This window comes from Hyposmocoma kahamanoa, unplaced genomic scaffold, assembly GCF_003589595.1.
Source record: "Hyposmocoma kahamanoa isolate Upper Pololo Valley unplaced genomic scaffold, ASM358959v1 62, whole genome shotgun sequence".
NCBI lineage: Eukaryota > Metazoa > Arthropoda > Insecta > Lepidoptera > Cosmopterigidae > Hyposmocoma > Hyposmocoma kahamanoa.
This window is the reverse complement of record NW_020653850.1, coordinates 10,299,487-10,319,605: the sequence shown is the minus strand read 5'-3', so window position 1 is coordinate 10,319,605 and position 20,119 is coordinate 10,299,487. Positions and strand designations below refer to the sequence as shown.

Genomic DNA, 20,119 nt, shown 5'->3' with positions numbered 1-20,119 from the left:
TATATGATTCTAACACATGATTCAAAGCAATTAATAATTAATACCAAGTTTTAAAGTATCCTGCCCCACTGTGCGACGTAAGGTACTCACCGATTGTTGCCCAGACGCGTAGGTATGTATGTATCTACAGGTAAGGAATGGTAGGCTCCTTTCTTGCACGCTTTTTTATGTCATAATGCTATTGTAAACAACTTTTAAGTGTAACCAGAAACATCCTTTATACGACTAATATACTACATTTAAATAAATCTTTAAATTACTGCAAATCACAAAAAAAAACTGTGTTACAATCCGTTCACACGGCGGTGGGTCCTGTATAGCACTTTACACGATCCTATAAGCGCGATGCTCTTGAGAATGCCAGTAGGTATTGAAACAAGTTCGCTAATTAATAGGAAAAAAAAACCGTTCTTATAAATAACAGGATGCCGTCAAGTGAACGGGCCGTTACGTCAATGATGCACAGTGCACGCGTCTTCAGGAAAATTCTCGCGCAGTCTCGGCAATTGCAACAGCTTTCAATCCGTTCCGCGGCAATGCAAGGGTAAAAAATGTACGATTGTAAACATTTTCGAAGATAAAGTGATTATAAATGTACTTACATTGTCGCGAAATATGAATTAAACGTCTTAGAAGTTTGTTACAATATTATAAGGTTTAATAAAACGAAACAATGATTCTGTTACTATAAATATATTTCTCATTCAGACTAACATTACAGAACCCTTTTGCCTCCATTGGTCAGTTTACCAAACAAATACAATGTCAAAATGCAGTGATACAAACAAATCAAAACTAGACCAACATACGAAAAATGCTAAAGTAAATAAATTAAATGTTATATACGCATATATACCAATACCAAAAATGCTGAATAAATAATTTTCACTTTAAAACATATTTTTGATAGTAAAGTAATATTAAGAAATAAATACATGGGTAAGATTGTGAGAGGTGTCAAGATATTCTTTATATTTATATTATAAAATATATTATTCAAAGTGTATACTGGGTGGAATAAATCAATGGGACATGAAGGGGAACTATTTCAAATGCTTGAGATAGCCAATTTTACTTGAAGGAAACATTTTTTTATTTTTCTTCTTATGAATATCTGCATTCACAGATTTATTGAAAAGCTTATCTGAGCCGGAGATCGAATCAACTAAAAATGAAAAAAAAAATCATTCTCTATTTTTTTGTTAAGTACTAAATGAGAGGTTATGTACTAAAATTATTTCGTGGACGTCTTTAATTATAAGACACAATGTTCATTGTGTCTTATAATTAAAGATTTTAGATTAGTATAATAATATTGTGGTTTTTTTCTGCATCTTTAGTTCGTTCAGTCTTTAGTCCCGGCTCACTTAAACTTTTTTAAAAATCTGACAATGCCAACTGCATTTCGTATTAATAAAAAAAATAATGTTATTTAAAATTAATTCTTATTGTAAAATTAGCTATCTTAAGCATTTAAGGTACTTCCCCTTCATAATTTTACAAGAAGCATCGATACATCGATGCGACAAGAACAAAAAGAAGCCGTAGTATGCACCATAGAATGATCTACGGATACCGTGTTTTCTGTGCAGCGAATTTACACTGAGGCCGAATGAGATCGCCGTTATTATGCGTTTCAGCGCGTATAGAATTGAATATAAAATGCATGCTAACAAAGTAGCATTTTTTTTACATTAGACAATATTATATACGTTGTTCTGATCCCAAAGTAAGTGACTAAAGCACTTGTGTTGTGGAAATCGGAAACAACGACCGTACCACAAACACCTAGATGCGCAACAATATAGAAAAGTTAATTTTCCTCATTAACCCGGCCGGAGATCGAACCCGAGAACTCAGATATGGCGACACCATGAAAACCAGTGTGCAAGCCACTCGACGACGGCTGTTGTCCGAAAAAAACCGTTCCGTAACCGACAAAAAAACCAATGGTATTGTTTGTGTAATATTTTGCGCGCGTTGAAAAGCTAATAATAGTTATCATTACGTCCCTGCTGTACAGTTTGAAGGAATGTTTACAATTTATTCCCTTCTAAATCATGGAAAAAACTTCTTCCATTCAACTTTTCAATAATGACCCATTGACAAAATAACAATTTTAGTCAAAACTCTATTACTTTTGCTAAAGCAACGAGGAAGCTATGCTTTAAATTTCAAATCGTTCCTTTATTTGCATTTTATATAATACGTAATTTCTAAGTTATTGATTGTTATTTGTAAAATAATGACTGAGTATTTAAGTACAAATGTTGCTTATAAGCCTATACATTAGAACAATTTCTAAAGTCACAGTAAAATGCTGATTTTAAAATTTAGGAGACGCCGTTTGGTGCTCGTAGTGGCTCAGTATACAGCTGTAGCGAAGGGTGTACATATGAAGACAGTAGGGCGATAATGTACTAAGTAAATATTGCAATGAAAGATAGTTTCCGCTCCATAATAGGTATTACTAAATAGGACAATAAGTTGCTTAGGCAAGCCTTTCGGTTTCAGCACTGCAAAGGCGCCAGCGCACCAACGGGCTCACATTACTTGAATATACTGTCGAGCAAATACTACCTAATAGCATATTTTGAATATCAAACGGTGCTGTTACAATTAAGAATGTTTATTTGCGAGTTTAGAAATTATTTGAGCAACCTTACTAGCATATATAGAATGTATTCACACCTTACAGTGTAGCTGTAATAATTTTAATAATGCTAATCGAATAAAAGAATACTGCCGTCCTTATCAAAACAACGTATTCGTCATTTTTAGCAAAATTTTGTTAAAGGTAAAACCACATAAGTGAAATTTCATTTCACACAAAACATCTTCAAATTTTGTACCACTTGTAAGAAATTCAGCATCTTTCTGCAGAATTAAGTTTATCGCTTTTTTTATAATTGAATTTCACGTGCAGAAAGATAGTGATTTTCTTACCATAGTTAAAGACTTTTTGTCTGAAATGTCACTGTTATGAGGTTTTACCTTTAAACAGACGATATCTGGAATCAGCGACACTAATCTAGAACTTCCTATAGGCGGTTTTTTTAAATATCTTATTTGGTTTCAGTTTTATTGTTCAGCAAAATCAGCGTAATTGCCATTTTTCAAACTTAACTTAGACTGCCAATGTCCCGAAAGTTACCTAAATGCAAATGCGTTGTTTATAACAAGGTAAGGCAGATTAGTCGTCTCTAAAATCTGGAAAAACCTTAAAATACACTATAAAACACAGGACCTACGGTCTATATTAGAACAAACTTTGAAAACGTTAGAGACAATTCTAACAATAATGATAAATTTACAATGGCACACACCGTGTTTTACTATGTAAGCACAAATAACTTAAAACGAGATCTGACAACGATTACAATACCATTACACACTTCAATAAACGTGAAATAAAGGCATTTTGTGAAGCTAAATGTTTTTTATCGAGCGCAAAATGTTTTGGCCATGACGTACACGGTGTTAGCACGTTAGATCTATTTATCTCGCGTAAATATGAATTATGAACATGAAAAATAAATTGTACATGCGTTGCCAAAATATTTTATAACAAGTATAATTGACTAAGGAATACTGTTGACAAAATACTTCATAAAGGCATATAAATTGAAAAAACGTATACGTTTCAAGATGGATCCTACATTGTAAGAGTGAAAAACAAAAAACTACACACAATATAATTTACAATTATTACAGTGCAATATGCACTGTAATTCTCAAATAATTTACAAAAAATAATAATTTGAGATAGGGTAAAATTTTAACAAATTTATGATCAATAAATCCCTATATATTATGTCTTGTTTGTATGTAGTCAGTTTGATCATAACAGACAGGTTGTTAAAAAAGTAAGTCTAAAATTTCATGGGTTAACCCGTGATATGTAACAACTTTCCCTAAGGAATTGTTTTATGTCAAAACATATCACGAAATGGACTCGTTCGGGAAATTTGTACATTAAATATCATGGGGTCGTCCTCTCCATAAAATTTAAAAATTAAGACGGTGCGATCGTTATCAGTTTGCAGTGAATTAAGATAAAACTAATGTTCAAAATTCACCTCGTATTTTACCTATTTTAAATCGAGATCAAAAAAGTTTCTAAGTGACTGCACTCAATCTTTAATCAAACATTGTTGATTCAATATTAATAACTTATAAGAAATGAGTTCATAAGATTCTTTTCCTACACACTAAATTCTAAACTATGTACAGTACTGATTTTTAAGTCCAAGCTTCGGGGTCATACGAGTTTTACAGGTGAATAAAAATGTTTCAAATCGTAAAAAAGTCGCTACAACAAGCCTTTTGAAAATTGTTGACCCTTGTAATCTCATTATTCAAATTCAAAATTAACTGTATTTGTTTTTGACACCTTTTTGGGGGACACATTTTGTTAGTCTATTATTCCCCGTATACTATGGTCTATTGTTGTTTTGATGTTTCGGTTGTTGTTGACAATATTTAGGCAAATATTATTTGCAACATTGTGTAAATTTGAATTGCCATATGGCAATCCAAAGACCATACGTGTAAATGTGATGAAATTTTATTTTATAATGGACCTAAACTTCCCCCGGCAACCTACGCAAAAAATAAGCAACGGCCAACATTGGGCTTCGAAATAATGGAAAAAAGAGACTTCGCGATCGGTCCGAATCCACCATTTTGAACCTTATACAAATTCAAAGTATTGTAAAGGTTCCACATTTACGTTCCTGCCCAAGCACTGAAGCACTGTGCAAAAAAAAGGCACGTCGCAGGTAACGGGGCTTACCACAAAAGTTATTTTTTTTTACGTTTGTTACGTTTTTTTAGTTTACGTGCAACATAGTGCAATTAGTGACATCTGTGCTTGCCAATGTTGTATACAGCGGCTATGGCTTGGGAAAAATTGCAGGCCGAGCTAAATAAAATAATCGCTTCACGTGGTACTACTACCAGATTATTATAATTGGTTAGTGATTTATCTCAATGTACTCATTGCATCTCGTTAACAAAACGCGAGAGATTGCTAACCGTCTTCGTTATGTCGAGAAATTTTGTACCTCAATCCAAAAGATGCCGAAAACGTTGAACAAGTTGAAAATAAGTATTCCATTTTAACCATTCATGTCAAGGCCATAGAAACAAAAAACTCCGCCACCTTCCCGCACAATTTGTCAACACGACTAGATTCCTTTCATCAATCTATTGGATTCAACGATACGCAGAAATAAAAAGATATCAACTTAGAATGCGATCAAAATGAACCACTTGTTTTTATTACTAGAACTCAAATTCAGACAACCTCACTGAAGGTGATTTGAGTGACACGGACACACATAGACAACCACAAATTACACCCAACCTTACGAGAAAAATAAATGTAAGCACATATTTGTCTTGGCTCTAAAAGAGGCAGTCAAATTCCCAGCTTATGTGCGTATACAATCCCCTAAGTATTTTAATGGAAATTTTATTTATTTTTCCAGAAACTGTGGCGCTCTCCTGATTTGAACTGGTAGTACATTCTTCCTTCCGACTGATTAAATAGGGTTTTATTTTTCCTGACACGTAAATACAAATAGAGCGCCTAGAGAGTAAGCACTAACGGTAATACTACTTGAACGAGAACTAAAGCTGAAATCTTTTAAAAATTTACTGCTCAAAGTTGAAACAATTACGAACAATCTTATGGGGAAACAGCACAGACACGCAAAAATTATTTAGGTTGCAAAAAAGATGTCTCCGCATAATTGTTAACATAGACGAAATGACAAACTGTCGGTCATTCTTCGTAAAAGAAAAATTGCTCACCCTCCCATCCTTATATATATTAGAAATAAGTATTTTTGTCAAAAAAACATGTACCTTTTCCCACAATATGATAGGCCAGATAATTTGCGTCCACGTCAAAGATTAATTATTTTTTTAAATTTAATTAATTATTTAAAAAAAGTAAGTTGACTAATGTTAAATATAATTCTAGAATGTTTTCACCTGAACTAGTTTTTAGGTTGTAATTTATTATTATATGACATACTTAATACGTATTTAATATGACCTTTTGACGATTGCAAAAATTTATATTTTTAATTCATTTAAATTGTAATACAAATTATATTCCGATTTTAGATTTGACATTGCTCCGCCCTTACAGGGTTCATGTTGATCTATACTATAAATTTAACACCTATAAATGTAACAACGTGAATGCAATAAAAGTTTTGACTTTGACTTTGACATCAGTCCTTCAATCTATGTCTCGATGGGTGCCAGCGCCACTTTCTTCCACTCTATTTTGCGTACGGGTTCATTTAGTAAATGGCAAAGAGTCAGAGTACTTTTATTTCATCCTATGTACCTCCATTTCCATTTACGGTCTAGGTGCGTTAAAGACCTGCTTTAGACTCCCCAAATACGTCTGAACGCTTGACATTAACTAACAATTGCCAATGATATGCTACGTAAAGGATTGAAGACTGTGATATGAGAATTATGGACGTAGCAAATTTGCCGCAGCATGCTACGTCGTCCTAGGAAAGTCAGGTTGCCCATGAACCAATACAGTTAGTTCGCTACAAATATGTTATTAAGAAACTTTGTAATCCCATAATGCAGTTGACTAGTTCCTTATTTACTGAAAAACTCCAAAGCTTGGACTTTAGATGTGGTACCGCAATTGAGACTTACCAGTATAAATACAGCTCTTTCAGAGTAAATACTTAATTTTGCAACGATTCACAGAATTTCTATAATATATGTGCTAATATAAAATTTGGTTCAATTTAAAGTATTAAGTTTAAAAAGTATTTTAAATTTCTAACAAAACTATCTACGAACTGGCCAGTTTACAGTGAACATTGTAATAAACTCGTCAAAAATAACATTTAATACCATTCGCTAGAGGGGGTGTCCCTACATGTCCACGAAAGAAATTCGATGAAGTTCGGTAATTCTGAGACCACATTGACGGCAAATACAAAAAAATACATTAAAATATAGCTTCTTTGACATTTAACATACGTAACTTGACTTCGCTAAAGAAAGAATTTCTTATACAGAAACTCAATACGCGACAGTGGGATGTAAGGATGTACAGAAGTCTACTTTTTGTATTTTCAATTTTTGTTTATAAATAAAAAGTAAAATATACACAGGGTTACTTGTAAAATACTAACAACCTCTTAGGACTATATTACTAACATCATAAACAACAACTTCTTTCACCAAAAATTAATTTTTATCGGAATCTTTTTAGATGTGTATTTTAAGTGTGCGTGCGGTCATAAAAATAATTTTGTTGGTGGGTGTTTTCTTTTGATACCGCACGAAATTACCATTTAGAGCGATCTATATTTAAATATGTTTATGTTTTGTACGAAACTGAAATCGATGAATTATTATTTAGTGATGGAACAAAGTTGTAATGAATGATGTTAGTAATATAGTCCTGAGAGGTTGTCAGAATTATACAAATTACCTTGTACGTCGAGTTCGTAGGTTTTACACATCGAGTATATAACCAGAAATAGAAACGAACTAAGGGACAAAAGAGAGTTGATATAAATATCAACTCTAGTTTGCACTGAAATTACAAATTAGAAAGCTGAAATAATGCAGCGTCAACAACTGACCTGTCTCCGTATATTCCAAAAATATTCTGTATTTATTGTAATAAAGATAGTTATCTCTAACAATGGCGTGCTGTTCCATTCGGTGGTGTGGGGAAAAACAGAAAAACATCTAATTACAAAACGAACGGCATCAAATTTCATCGGTAATTAAATATATAGTTTTGCAATTTTCGTCCATTATAGAAATGCTCAAGGTAAACTGGTCGATTTGAAGTGAAACAATTGACTACACCCGTCAATTGTTTCGATTTCCGGCTGGCCAATCGGAGCGCAGTTGTCACAGTAATGATATAGCAGAATAGTTTTCAAACAAATTAACTGACATTTCGTCTCAATTTCTGGTTATATACTCGATGGTTTTACACGACTGCTACAGAGTGGAGATAAAACTATTCTTTCCAGACTTAAAATCGCGTATATTCTTTTTACCAAACGGTTCAGGTTCTCCACAGGTTCCATGGACAGGGTTGAATGTTTGAAAAAGTATTTTCATTTCCAAAAAAAAAAACATAAAATTATCATTACACAAAAAAGGATAATTCAATCCACCTGAATTTTAAATATTTATCTTGCTTTCTATAATTCATGGACCCACTATCAGTATATACAAAAGCTATATTTTATCCTACAAATCACTAAGATTCCTGTTCAACCAATGCCGCCTGCGACAAAGATATCTGTGTATTCGGCATTTTTCTAATCAATATCATCTTAATACACGGTGCTAGTAAATATACCAAAACTCCACCGGCTACAATGGATATTACACATAAAGCCCATTGGGCTGTTTTTATTGACAGCGCCGTGTCGGGAAGGGGTGTAGTGAGATGGCAAAGAGTGACGAGAGACATTGACGCATTATATGGACCTGATATGCGGGAGTTTGGACCACAGTTTGATGTTTGAAAACCGATCCAGCCGGCTGATCTGTTGAACGTCACCTGAAATGTTAAAAGAACAAACAAAAGCGAGATTAGATTGTGGTCTTTTAATGACAATAATGTTAGAAAATCACACTACCCAGTGTCATAGTAGAAAATTACCTGTATGTACTATGGTTACTCTTGAGCTCTGCGTGACACCACAACTGTTATGTACAGGCATGTAGCTTACCATCAGGTGCACGACTTGTTCGTCCCATCACTTGATGTTATAAAAAAAGAGTACCTTATTTTTTTCAACAACTAAAGTAACAATGTGACAAACCCCACACTCCGACCGATACTACTTGATGGTCTTACTCAGTTACTACAAAAATGCTAAACAGTACCTCTACCACGAGTTTACTGTGACAGTTGTCGCTAGCGCCCTCGTAAATTACTTGAAAATTTTGTGTAGCAAATTATACAGCGCCTCTAGCGGTCACAAGAAGAAACAACAATTTGTATACAAACATTTTACGCTGTCGCTAGCGATAACTGTACTATAATCTCATGGTCGAGATGAGGCATGGACGACAGAGATGATAAACGTACCTGATATCCCTCCATAGCGGTGTAACCGAGTACGGTCTCTTTCCCACCAGCTTCTATTCCCAGCTTGTAGCAGTATTCCGACACAGTATCACGGTTGCTACTGCTATTACGCGCCGTCACTACTCGCATGTAATTCTGAAAATGTTAATCAACTGACTTAAATATTTTTTCTACAAGTTAAAATTGCATTACGGTATAGTTAAAAACTATCAAATAAAGAAACTTCAATTTAAATAATAAACAACAAAGTAACTAAAATTATTCACAATAGAACTCTATAAGTCAGAATAAATAGCACTACACTGAACACAAAGACCAGTTCACAAAGTTGGTTATACAAATTGGTTCTATCGAGAATCGAGTCCAGTGTTGGGTCATGGAAAAATTTCCATTTTGAATAATCTCAGTACAGAGTACTAAAAAAACCGCCCTCAAAAGTACGTGGGATTAACTCTATTGAGGTGGCTGATTTTCGTCATAATTAAATGGGACCACTATGGAGGTTCTTTCCAACAAAAAAAGAATCATGGAAATCGGTTCACAAATACCGAAGTTATCGCGTACATACATACAAAAAAACATGCAGCCAAATTGAGAATCTCCTCCTTTTTTGAAGTCGGTTTAAAAAATCTTATTTTTCAGAAAAATACTTATTTTTCCAAATATTTATCCACATGTGACAGTTGACACCTGTCAAAAGTTCAAGATACTGAACGAAAACGATGAAGCCATTATTAGGATTTTTTTTACCTATGATTCTATTTTTTCGCTGTTGATGATTGTAATCATTTTAAATGTCGTTTTTCTCTAATTTGCTTTTATCTATACAATTTTATTTTATAATGCACGCTAAATAAAATTTCAAAGATATTACTAAAAGAAGAACATAATATGAGCATCCAATTTTTCAGAAAACTTTTCCGGAAAAATATCCACTATTTGAAATGTTTCGGAAAATTACACAGCAGTAATTGAGCCCGTGAAATCGTGTGTTTGGCATTTAGATATTCGTATATAGCAGAAGATTGGTATGAGAGATTTTAAACCAGTAAACTGTACCTGAGATGGAATCTCCAGCGTGAAGTATTGTCGATCATTGTCAGCACTAAGCATATCTATCGCTAACCACGGCAGCGACCATTCTCTTGGTTCCGGCCAGCAAGCTGCCTGAAAACGAAGAAACATTTTTTTTATTAAGTTTATTGAAGTCACGATGTTTCACCACCATGATATTCAAATTATTTTTTGTGAAATTACTGCACTAGTTTGTTATGATTATTAATATAAACATCGAACACTTAGAAAAAATCCGGCTGGATTCGAACCAACGTCTTCTAGCAAGGCGTGCCAGACGCTATGCCAAGTAAGCTATGGAACGAATGAATTTTTCTAAGTGCTTGTCGCAGATCTTTGTTTTGTTTTTAACGACTTTTTTGCCGTAGCGCCATCTGTGAGAAATCTATTTCTTCACTAAGCTAGGCACAATTTTTTTTTATTAACTCTCATTCTATGCTCTTGGTTACGTCATTACTGACAAAGCAAGCAAAATTATATATAAATTATATACAAAAATTAAATACAAAATTATAATTTTACTATGTATATAGTAAAATTATAATATGTTTAAATCTAAATAATCTTTATTTCATAGGTAAGCATATTACAATTGGAATGATCACATTGGTTACACTTTACTCATTCAGAAGGCAGATACCCGAGAAGAATGAGTAACAAACTTTAAGGGTTGGTCTATGCAAATAAACATTTGCATACATTTATCACTTACAATATTTATTTCAATTACTATAAGTATTATAACGATTAAGACATCCTGCAAGAGTCGAACGAGTCAACATTTAGAGTAAAAATTCTTATTTCACTATAGTTTTAAAACTCGTTAATGGCAAATTTTGAATAGCAACCGGAATCTTACACGTTGCCCATTAAATGAATTGGTGACTTTGTGAAGAGGACTGGCAAGAACAACCTGACTGTTATTCCTAGCGTCCGCATAAAATGTTTGTATACAATATATTGTTTCTTCTTGTCAATTTGCCATACAAAATTGTGAAGTAATTTACGCGGTCGCTAGCGACAACTGTCACAGTAAACTCGTGGTAGAAGCATTTATTTTTATTCCTCGTATTAATGTTATATTTATCACTACTTTTCATAAAATGTTACTATTCTTCTAAATTAAATTTTAATAATAAACAAATAATTATATCTTAATTACCTCTCCGTGATACCAAAATTCATCCAATATCAGTACATTGGACTTTTGAGCTGCGTATTTGAGTTCATCAACTACCTGGAACGCGAAAACGGAGTAAATATAACCAATTTTTCTTATATTTAATTTAAGAAGGTGTAACAATAGTTCCGATTATATTTATGCAGGTTATTATGACAGCAAAAAAAGATTGAAAGCGAACATAGAAAACCTAAATGTGTTTTCGCGAAGTTCACAAATTGTTTTCCTAAATTTGATCTGGCCTTTTGTCAGGTGCATCTGTAGCCATATTGCAACTCCGTAGTAAGAGCGTAAAAATAACTATTTATTTTATTAATCTTTGTCTAATTAATAACAAAAGACGTGAGTACGTTACAACATAGTACGTAACGCAACATGTAAAAGAAACTTTGTTACTTTTCTAATATAACTGAGGCTCATCAGAATTGAGTCTAATTGCAATTCAATAGTAAAAAAACATTCTTGTATTATACAACTATTATAATAACTAATTAATAACAAATAATGTGGACATATCCACATTATTATTGTACCATAGTACAACATAGTAAGTAAATTACTTATAACATGTGAAAGAAAATTTGTACTTTTCTGATATCATCGAGGTTCATCAGAATCGAGTACATTTTATTAAATGTACCTTTCTACTCCTGCCTTTTCAGTTAACCTATGTGGAGTGGTATGTACAATTAATTAAAAGATTTCTGTTTGATAAACTAGCAGTAAACTCATAGAGATAACACCCTACTTTTATTTTTATTTTTTTTTAAGATTAAAGAGTATGAAATTCATACCTGTCTAAAAAGTACATCAGGCAACCTTATATTAGTCGTCCCACTATCAAGTATGCTCTTCTCATCATTCAGTTTCTGACACATTTCACCAGAATTCTCAGAGCTTTCATCCATAATGTACTGTTGAGTTTTTGTTGTATTGGATAACACTCTAATGGATATCACGCCGATTTCATACCAACGCTTGCGTAAAATTGGCGTACGAAATGTTTTGTTTGTATTTTTGTTTGGGTCGTAATCTGGAATTACCATTTCTTTAGTATTAAGCGTGAAACACACAGAAAGTGGATGCAGGTCGGGAGCCGGTCTGGTCGGGACCGCGCTCAGTGTTTTGTCGTCCATATAAATACACGGTATTAGAGCTGCCCGCTCTCCCGACCCGACCCCAGCCTGGGGGTCTACTCTCGATCTCCGTCCGACATCCGTCCGAAACAATTACTGCCAAATAAGCAATACTTGACCAAATGAAAAGACGCGTGATGCGAATGAAGCTACATACTTGATCTTGGTCTTTTAATTTTGACGAATATTACTTATTTGACAGTAATTATTGCGGACGGAGATCGAGAGTAGACCCCCTGACCCGCATCCACTCTCTGTGTGTTTCACGCTTTAATACTGCTGTAATGAAGTTGTTTTTAGCGTAACATACATACATTGCACGTTAATTAACTCATTCAATGACAGTAATGGCGTTGTACGTAAAATTAAATATCAGAATATGGTAGTGTGGGGCTCGAGGTACTCCGTTTAGCTATATGAATTTCGAAAAACCAACTACAGGCTTTACAGTGCAATTTCCAAGTGCCTTCTGTGTAGTTGCCGCCTACTACTTCTCCATAGAAAAGTATCAACAACTTACTGACAAAATTTAATGAATTGCACGCACGCATTTGTGGACGTTACGTTAAGACAGTACGATAGACACCGATGTGTTTGTATTTATTGCCATTGAACGTTTTAAGAGCAAAAGTAAGTTTTAACCAATTTTTTTTCTCTAATATCGATACCAGAAGTATCAATTAATGTAAGGGACAAACCACGGTTTTTCAGGACAGCCAAAAAAGGATTTTTTTTTAAATCTGTCTATACCTAACTTTCTACTGTCAGCTCCAATTTTAATTGTGTCCAGAGCAAAGTTTCTTAGAATTTCCTCTTATTAGGAAGTGGTTTAAAATATAGCATGTCCCTTTTATTAAAAAAAATATGTTTAGTTGTGCCCTAAGTTACTAATATTTTATGTGTAAACCGTCGAGAAACCGAAAATTATACGTAATTCTATTGTAAACAATCCTTTACAATAGAATTGCGTATAATTTTATATTTCTCTTTCATTCCTAAATTATATATATAAATAATAATAATAACAATCAATAGAGCGGGAACTTCCGAATCCAATGATGTATGTAGTGCGATTCTATTTAATTACTGTACCTGAACGGGTTAAATAAGCGACATTGGATTGTACAGTTGTTGTTGAAGTCATCGAAAAAAGTCGAGTCAAAAACCTATCCCTTAACCATCTAACTTAAAGGCTTGACATTCAACGTGAACGTCAAATGCAATTCTTTAAACTCATTCATGAACGTACGTCCGAAAAGGGAATTACGTGTTTTATTCGAGATATCTTTATCTTACTTTCATAGATATAATTGATTTTTTCAAAAATTACATAAAATGCATGTGACTTAATGAGATAAGATTAACACACACATTTACTTAAAGCGAGGTATTACAATGCCAGCCTAGATTTCAGGAGGTGAGGTGTGGGGAGGGTGTTACGTCCCACAATCCGCGCGCTGTAAATTAGTATGAATAAAATAAGAATAGGCAGAGAAATTTTGGCACAGATCCGACGTCGACAAGCGCCCGATGGCAACTACGGGAAGTGTCTTTAAACCGCTGGGCAATTTGCAAAGTAGGATAAATGCGAATTTAATAGCTAATACGGCTTCAGTAGGAAACCAAAATTTAGCAGGTTCTCTGTAGTACTTCAAGTGAAATATTTCCATATAAAAATTATGTACAAAGTTAGATATTTTATTCTTAAATAATTCGTTTAACACTTTTATTTTAGCCTGTTTTCGGATTTTATATATGATCGGACAAAGTACATCCTATCATGTAACAAATTAGCAAATTTTTTAGACAACATTAGGTGTATCATATATTTTTTGTAAGACCGTTATTTAATTAAATACATAACCATTTAATCTAGCAAAATAGTTTTTCCCGCTTCTCCTCGGGTGACTCACCTTAAATAGAAGAGAACTTATGCTTATTTCTAAATTGATTTCAACAATGGAATTAAATTATATTTAGTAAGCAAACTGATTGTACACTATTGGAATGTTATTATTTCTAGGCATACAAAGAAAAAATTGGTTTCCAATTTAATTAGAAACTAATAGTTTTTTGTAATTGAACAACCTACTTAAACGTTGATTAGTATGTTACAATAATTTTTTTTAAAGAAAATTATTTGATTCCTGTCCTCTTCCTAAGTTTCATGCTTAATAACGATATTAATCACACAATAAATTCAAACTAATATCGTCGCCTTACTTTCTCAAACTCGTATCTTAAAGCACGAAGTTACTGAAATGCAAAAAATAGATTGTATATACAAATTTTGCAGGCTGATTCCACATCACATGTCTTTCATATTCACATACTGGCCTACTCTTAAAGTAATGCATCCAAAATAACAATCTTGATAAGAAATTTAAAATTAACAGAAAGTTTAGCCATCTTCATAATAATCACTCTTTATAAGACACGAGTTTGAGAAAGTAAGGCATCGATATGTGCCTTGTCCTACATATGCAGGATGAGTTTAAAATCACCATCCAAATTCTCGTATTACGTTATATGTTTTTTTTCTTTTAGATACACGGTACTACTGAGATATGGCATCACAATACAATTACAGCCACATGTGCGCACGCGGCAACAAGTTCGTATCGCCTGCGTCTGCCGCCTTCATTCATAAACAAAACTTGCTAATTTTCTATTCATACTTTTTGTGATTTTATTGTAAAAGGCTTGCGCTTATTCTCTTTAAAATGTAATCCGACACGCCTACCTATAACAATTACAATGCCAGTCGAGAGTATTAAGCCGCGAATATACGATGCGCAATGCGACTGCGTCTGTCACCCTGAGACATAAGCTGACTAGACCCATGTGCCTGTAATTTCACTAGCACCCTTACTGTGCTAATTCGACTTAACATTTTCTAACCTAAGCTAACAAATTGATTCTTTGAACGATACCTAATGTGTAAAAAAAATTGGATGGACACTGTAAAGTCACGTTCACCATCAATCATCCGTATACAGGTGGGTGTATAACAAAACACAATCTATTTCTACTTACCAAGCAACATAAACCTTCCATAATGGGTAGCATTATAAGCACTCTTAGGTCCACAGAGCTTCAGCTCAAATGAGGTCGGTAAGTTCACAGTCCTGTCTAAGGAATCAAGCCAGGATTCCACTACAACATTCTCGCCCCTCGCTCCTACCGGTAAATAGGCTAGACCTAGGAGTCCCTGAAAATGTAATTCGCAATTTACATTATAGCACCATTTGATTATTATAGTATCAATATCATTTGATTTTATATATACTGCCCTACGAACGAAAAAACGTACGAAAAAAGACAACTACTGTGTCAAATAAGTATAGTTGTTCCTTTTTTCGTTACGAGGGCAGTATAGCCCATTTGTTTAGGTACTTAACTAAATGTAAGCAATCTTGAGATATCTATTTAATGAAATATACATTTATAAAATGCTTTTTACTTACCTTCAAATACAAATTACAAATAATTAGCTTCATATGAAATTGCTTTTAATTTTTAACTCTATTCATTTGTAAAGTACATGTTTCAATAAAAAGATGTATCAAGATTGTTTACATTTAGTTAAGTACCAACCTAAACAAATGGACTATAGCTGTGCTTAGAATACATAAAGAATTTTGCTATAAGTACAGGGGCCTTTATTATGATCTATTTTTTACAGCCTCTGTAACATAAGATATGACGACGGAGCCTCATCCTCTAACAGGAATGTCAATCTGATGTTCAAAGTCAAAGTCAGATTCTATACATTTCGAAAATAAATAAATAAAAAATTCACTAAGTGTTTCAATTTCGAGAGACGATTAATGGTTAATTTTATTGTTCTATTTTTGTTACTTTCAAGTGTATCACAAAAAGTAATTAAGCTAATAAACATTTTAGTTTACTGTTAAATAAATTCATTATTCTTGCATACTTCATTTACTTACATGTAATATACAAAAATATAAATATGTGTGTGTGTGTGTATATTTAAGTATAAAACTAACCTGCCATCCCGAACCGTTCATAAAGAACTTATGACTCTTTGTAATAAGAGCTACATCAGTTCTGACTTCTGGCACATTTGGGAGTGATGTGAACTGTATGAAATCGGACACTAGTTTACCCACCCACATGCCTTGGGAATATTTGGCGTGCACCTGGAATTTTAAGAAAAAGTTACGAGGTGGTATGGTATTGTATAATGGGATGGTATCTACAATTCGACATCAAGATTCCTATTCAGTGTGTGGTAGATGTAGCCCCAACCTCTTCCAGAAATTTCAGCATGCTCAAATTGCAAGGATATATGTACATAGAGCAAACATAATATTCAATATATAGCTATACACAAATGAATCATGTGAAAAATCAAATGGTATCTGTGACAACTGTAACTACTAGGGACTAGGAAAGAATTGTATTCATTGTCTTTTAATATGGTATATTTCCACTATACTATGCATACTAACAATCTTCTTGCTTTAATAGTATTGATGAAAACATTGTAAAGTAACCTGCATGTCTGCAAAAGCACAAAATAAAACTCTAAAAACAAAATAAGTTATCAATCTGTAAGCATAATCCCAGCCACCAAATGTGTTAATTACCTATATAAATTACATATGGAATACAGAAAAATACAAATTAATATTTTTAGGACATTACTTACAACTGTGCCAGTGTCATAAATGCTGGTTGAATTTTTGGAGTTGAAGTACTTGTCATTGTCTTCACGAGGGTATGAGGCAATAGCTAGCGTAGTACTGCCAGTGTCTACTATCACATTGAGCTACAAAAAATTATATAAACATATCAAGTTCTTATATTAAGGTATTATATATAATAAAAATTCATATTGTTAAAATAAAATCATTTGTATCATCTGTAGCAACTGGAACGTTCTTTGGAAAATTTGAAAATAAGGTATTTAATTAATAACTTTTGTAATTACAGTGAAAAATATGGTGGTTTGCATTTTTTTTATTCGATATAACTGGTTGATGGCTTTAACACCTCAGTCAACCGTGACAAAATGGTAAGGGGCCGGAAACATTGGTTCGTTTAAAAAAAAAAAGGAATACATGCAATTTAAATCTGGAAAAAATACTTTCATTTCCTAATTATACAAACAAATAAATTATAAATTATTTACTGCTACATACTACTTATAACACCACTAACTTTTTTTTTTCAATTTTATGATGACACTTGCACTTCTCCCTCCACTGTGGAGGAGCTGTGAAACAAAAACTGATAAATTTGATGAATTTCAATTGTAATTTCATCTAGTCTCATAAAATGGATTTATCGCATTTATATTCAAGTCCATGCATTAGAGAAATTTTAGCAATTGCTGGTCAGGTGGGATAATTTATTCATAGAAATGTAACAACACCACCACTTGCCATTATAAAAAAAAACATGTCAAAATGTGACATCAGTTTTTGTTCCAGCGGTTCTCAATTCTCTGCTACAACTCTATGTATCTACTTATAGTAAGACAGTGCAAAATACAAAGATGTAGTAGTAGAACCCAAACAGTCTCTTTCTTGTCATAATTATGTGGTGTAATAAAGTCTGAACTTTATTACACCACATAATTATGACTGAAAGTGCATCAACATTCAAAAAATATTAAAAAGTTGTTGTTTGAAATACTAGGACCTCTTCTACCCGCAACGACCAAGTATAGTATGGAGAACTACTATTTCTTTACAAAAACGAGCTTTATGAAATGGACACAAACAAAAACAATAATAAAGCCTTTTCTTTCGGAATATTGTTCATTGTGTTAGCATAAGGTTCCTTCATTATATTTTGTTGGCAATGTAAAAAGCTATTTATTACACAAGCACCAGAATCATGGTGTATTTATATCACAAAGAGAAATTTGGGTCAGACGGTAAGAAGGGGGGCACTATGGAAACTGGACTTAATTTTCCGGAAAAGTACTGCCTGCAGAGAAATTAATAATTAAAAAATGTTTATTTAGGTCTAATCCATACGAAACAAACAGAAAAAAACAATTTAAAATAAAATTTAAAAAATCTTTAAAAATACTTCATAATAATACACACACACAACATAATCTTTAAACTGTATAGTCCAACAACAAAATTTGCCCTATTTCTCACACAAAAAGACATTTCAAACTATTTCTTTAGTTAAACTTCCAATTCCAAATAATTCGTTTTGTTTCACCAGTGATTCAGTATTTATATGCAAAATCCATTAGGAAATCTGATTAGTAATAATATTTTTCATGGCTCAAACCTTACAAGTAGTTTAAAAAACGTTAAAGATTACCTGTTGATGAGGGTGTCCTAGGTTAACCTCTACAGCGTATGCCTGTCCAGCTTCTCCATATAAGTTATACTCTTCACCAAAGGTTCCATTAAGCAAAATAAATAGAAAAATCTGCACACAAACACGTATTCTGTACATGATCATTTGTTGCACATTAATGTCTCGTCTTCAAAGCACAGTAACAAAAACTGAACAGTGAACATGAGTGAACACCTCTGTTTTTGTACCCAATTGATTTTTTTATTTGGCAAACTATTGTTATTCTCCTTTTTTTTCCATCCTCTACGTTATTCTCAATCAGATGCATGAGCGAATGATGAATGAAACGAACGACAGGGTTGCCAGACGGGCACGGGATTTCTCCGTACTGGCCCATTTAAAATTAGTTATTTTTGATACAAGTGCGGAAAGTTAGTCATTATTTACGAGTCTCGAGGCTTCTCAAGACTCGAGATAAGTGAAAATGACAAATCCGCACGTGGATCAAACGACGGTTTTTAATACATTTAGAAAAAAGTACATTGAAAGTAAAATAAAACAATATTTTAAGAAAAGCTCATTTTATTTCTTTGTCTGTAAAAATTCACAGTACTTTTTTTTAATTAATATATTGCTGGCCATGGAAACAAAGCCCTTCAGCCGAAAACATAAAAATAAGTTTTTCTGTAAATATGGCCGCCACAAAGAGGATAGGCAATTTGAGGCGGTGTAATTGGATTGACTCCAGATTTCTTAGAACGGGCCGATATGGGACTTTTAGTTCGAGATTCGTATAATTTCGTGTTTTAATCTTCGATTAAGGCACAATAGCACTATCCTATTCCACTTTAAACTAGATTTCACAAAATAATTTAAAGTCAAAATAAAAACGACACTTTTCCCTCCAAAAGGTCCAAAGCGAATCACCAATTCAGAGTACAATGGCAACTGTTGCCAGTATTCAGCCACATTAAAATTACTATATTAATGACGCGGCGCGTAGCGGTCTCGCGTAATATTTATCTCCGGTTATTGTTAATACTCAGCCATCTTTATGGAAAATATTTTGGTATTTTTAAATGTAACCCGTTGTTTTGCAATTTAAGCAAATAAGATGTTTAAATATAAGTTTTAATGACGAATGACCTTATGTCACAAAGCACTAATATAATATAATATAATATTTATTATTAAATACATATACAACCTCTTTAGTTCTATGTTTAAGAATTGAAAAAACAGTAAATTAAAGAAAAATGGAAAAGTAAAAATCACTAGTGCGAAAAATCCAACTTTCGGCACGATTTGTAGTACGAAAAATAT

At 33.1% G+C, this 20,119-nt stretch overlaps 1 protein-coding gene across 1 annotated transcript in view; it reads right to left on the bottom strand.

Moving 5' to 3' along the window:
* Positions 1-8,162: 8,162 nt before the first annotated feature.
* LOC113229759 (beta-secretase 1-like) overlaps positions 8,163-20,119 on the bottom strand; it is a 25,389-nt gene continuing 13,432 nt past the window's right edge. The window contains exons 4-12 of the mRNA XM_026463442.1: positions 18,818-18,983; positions 17,181-17,300; positions 16,516-16,668; positions 15,539-15,713; positions 12,161-12,399; positions 11,349-11,423; positions 10,172-10,279; positions 9,113-9,247; positions 8,163-8,578 (exon numbers count right to left, since the gene is read on the bottom strand). Coding sequence (XP_026319227.1) covers positions 8,273-8,578; positions 9,113-9,247; positions 10,172-10,279; positions 11,349-11,423; positions 12,161-12,399; positions 15,539-15,713; positions 16,516-16,668; positions 17,181-17,300; positions 18,818-18,983 — 1,477 coding nt within the window. The 3' untranslated portion in view covers positions 8,163-8,272. The remainder of the gene's footprint in view (positions 8,579-9,112; positions 9,248-10,171; positions 10,280-11,348; positions 11,424-12,160; positions 12,400-15,538; positions 15,714-16,515; positions 16,669-17,180; positions 17,301-18,817; positions 18,984-20,119) is intronic.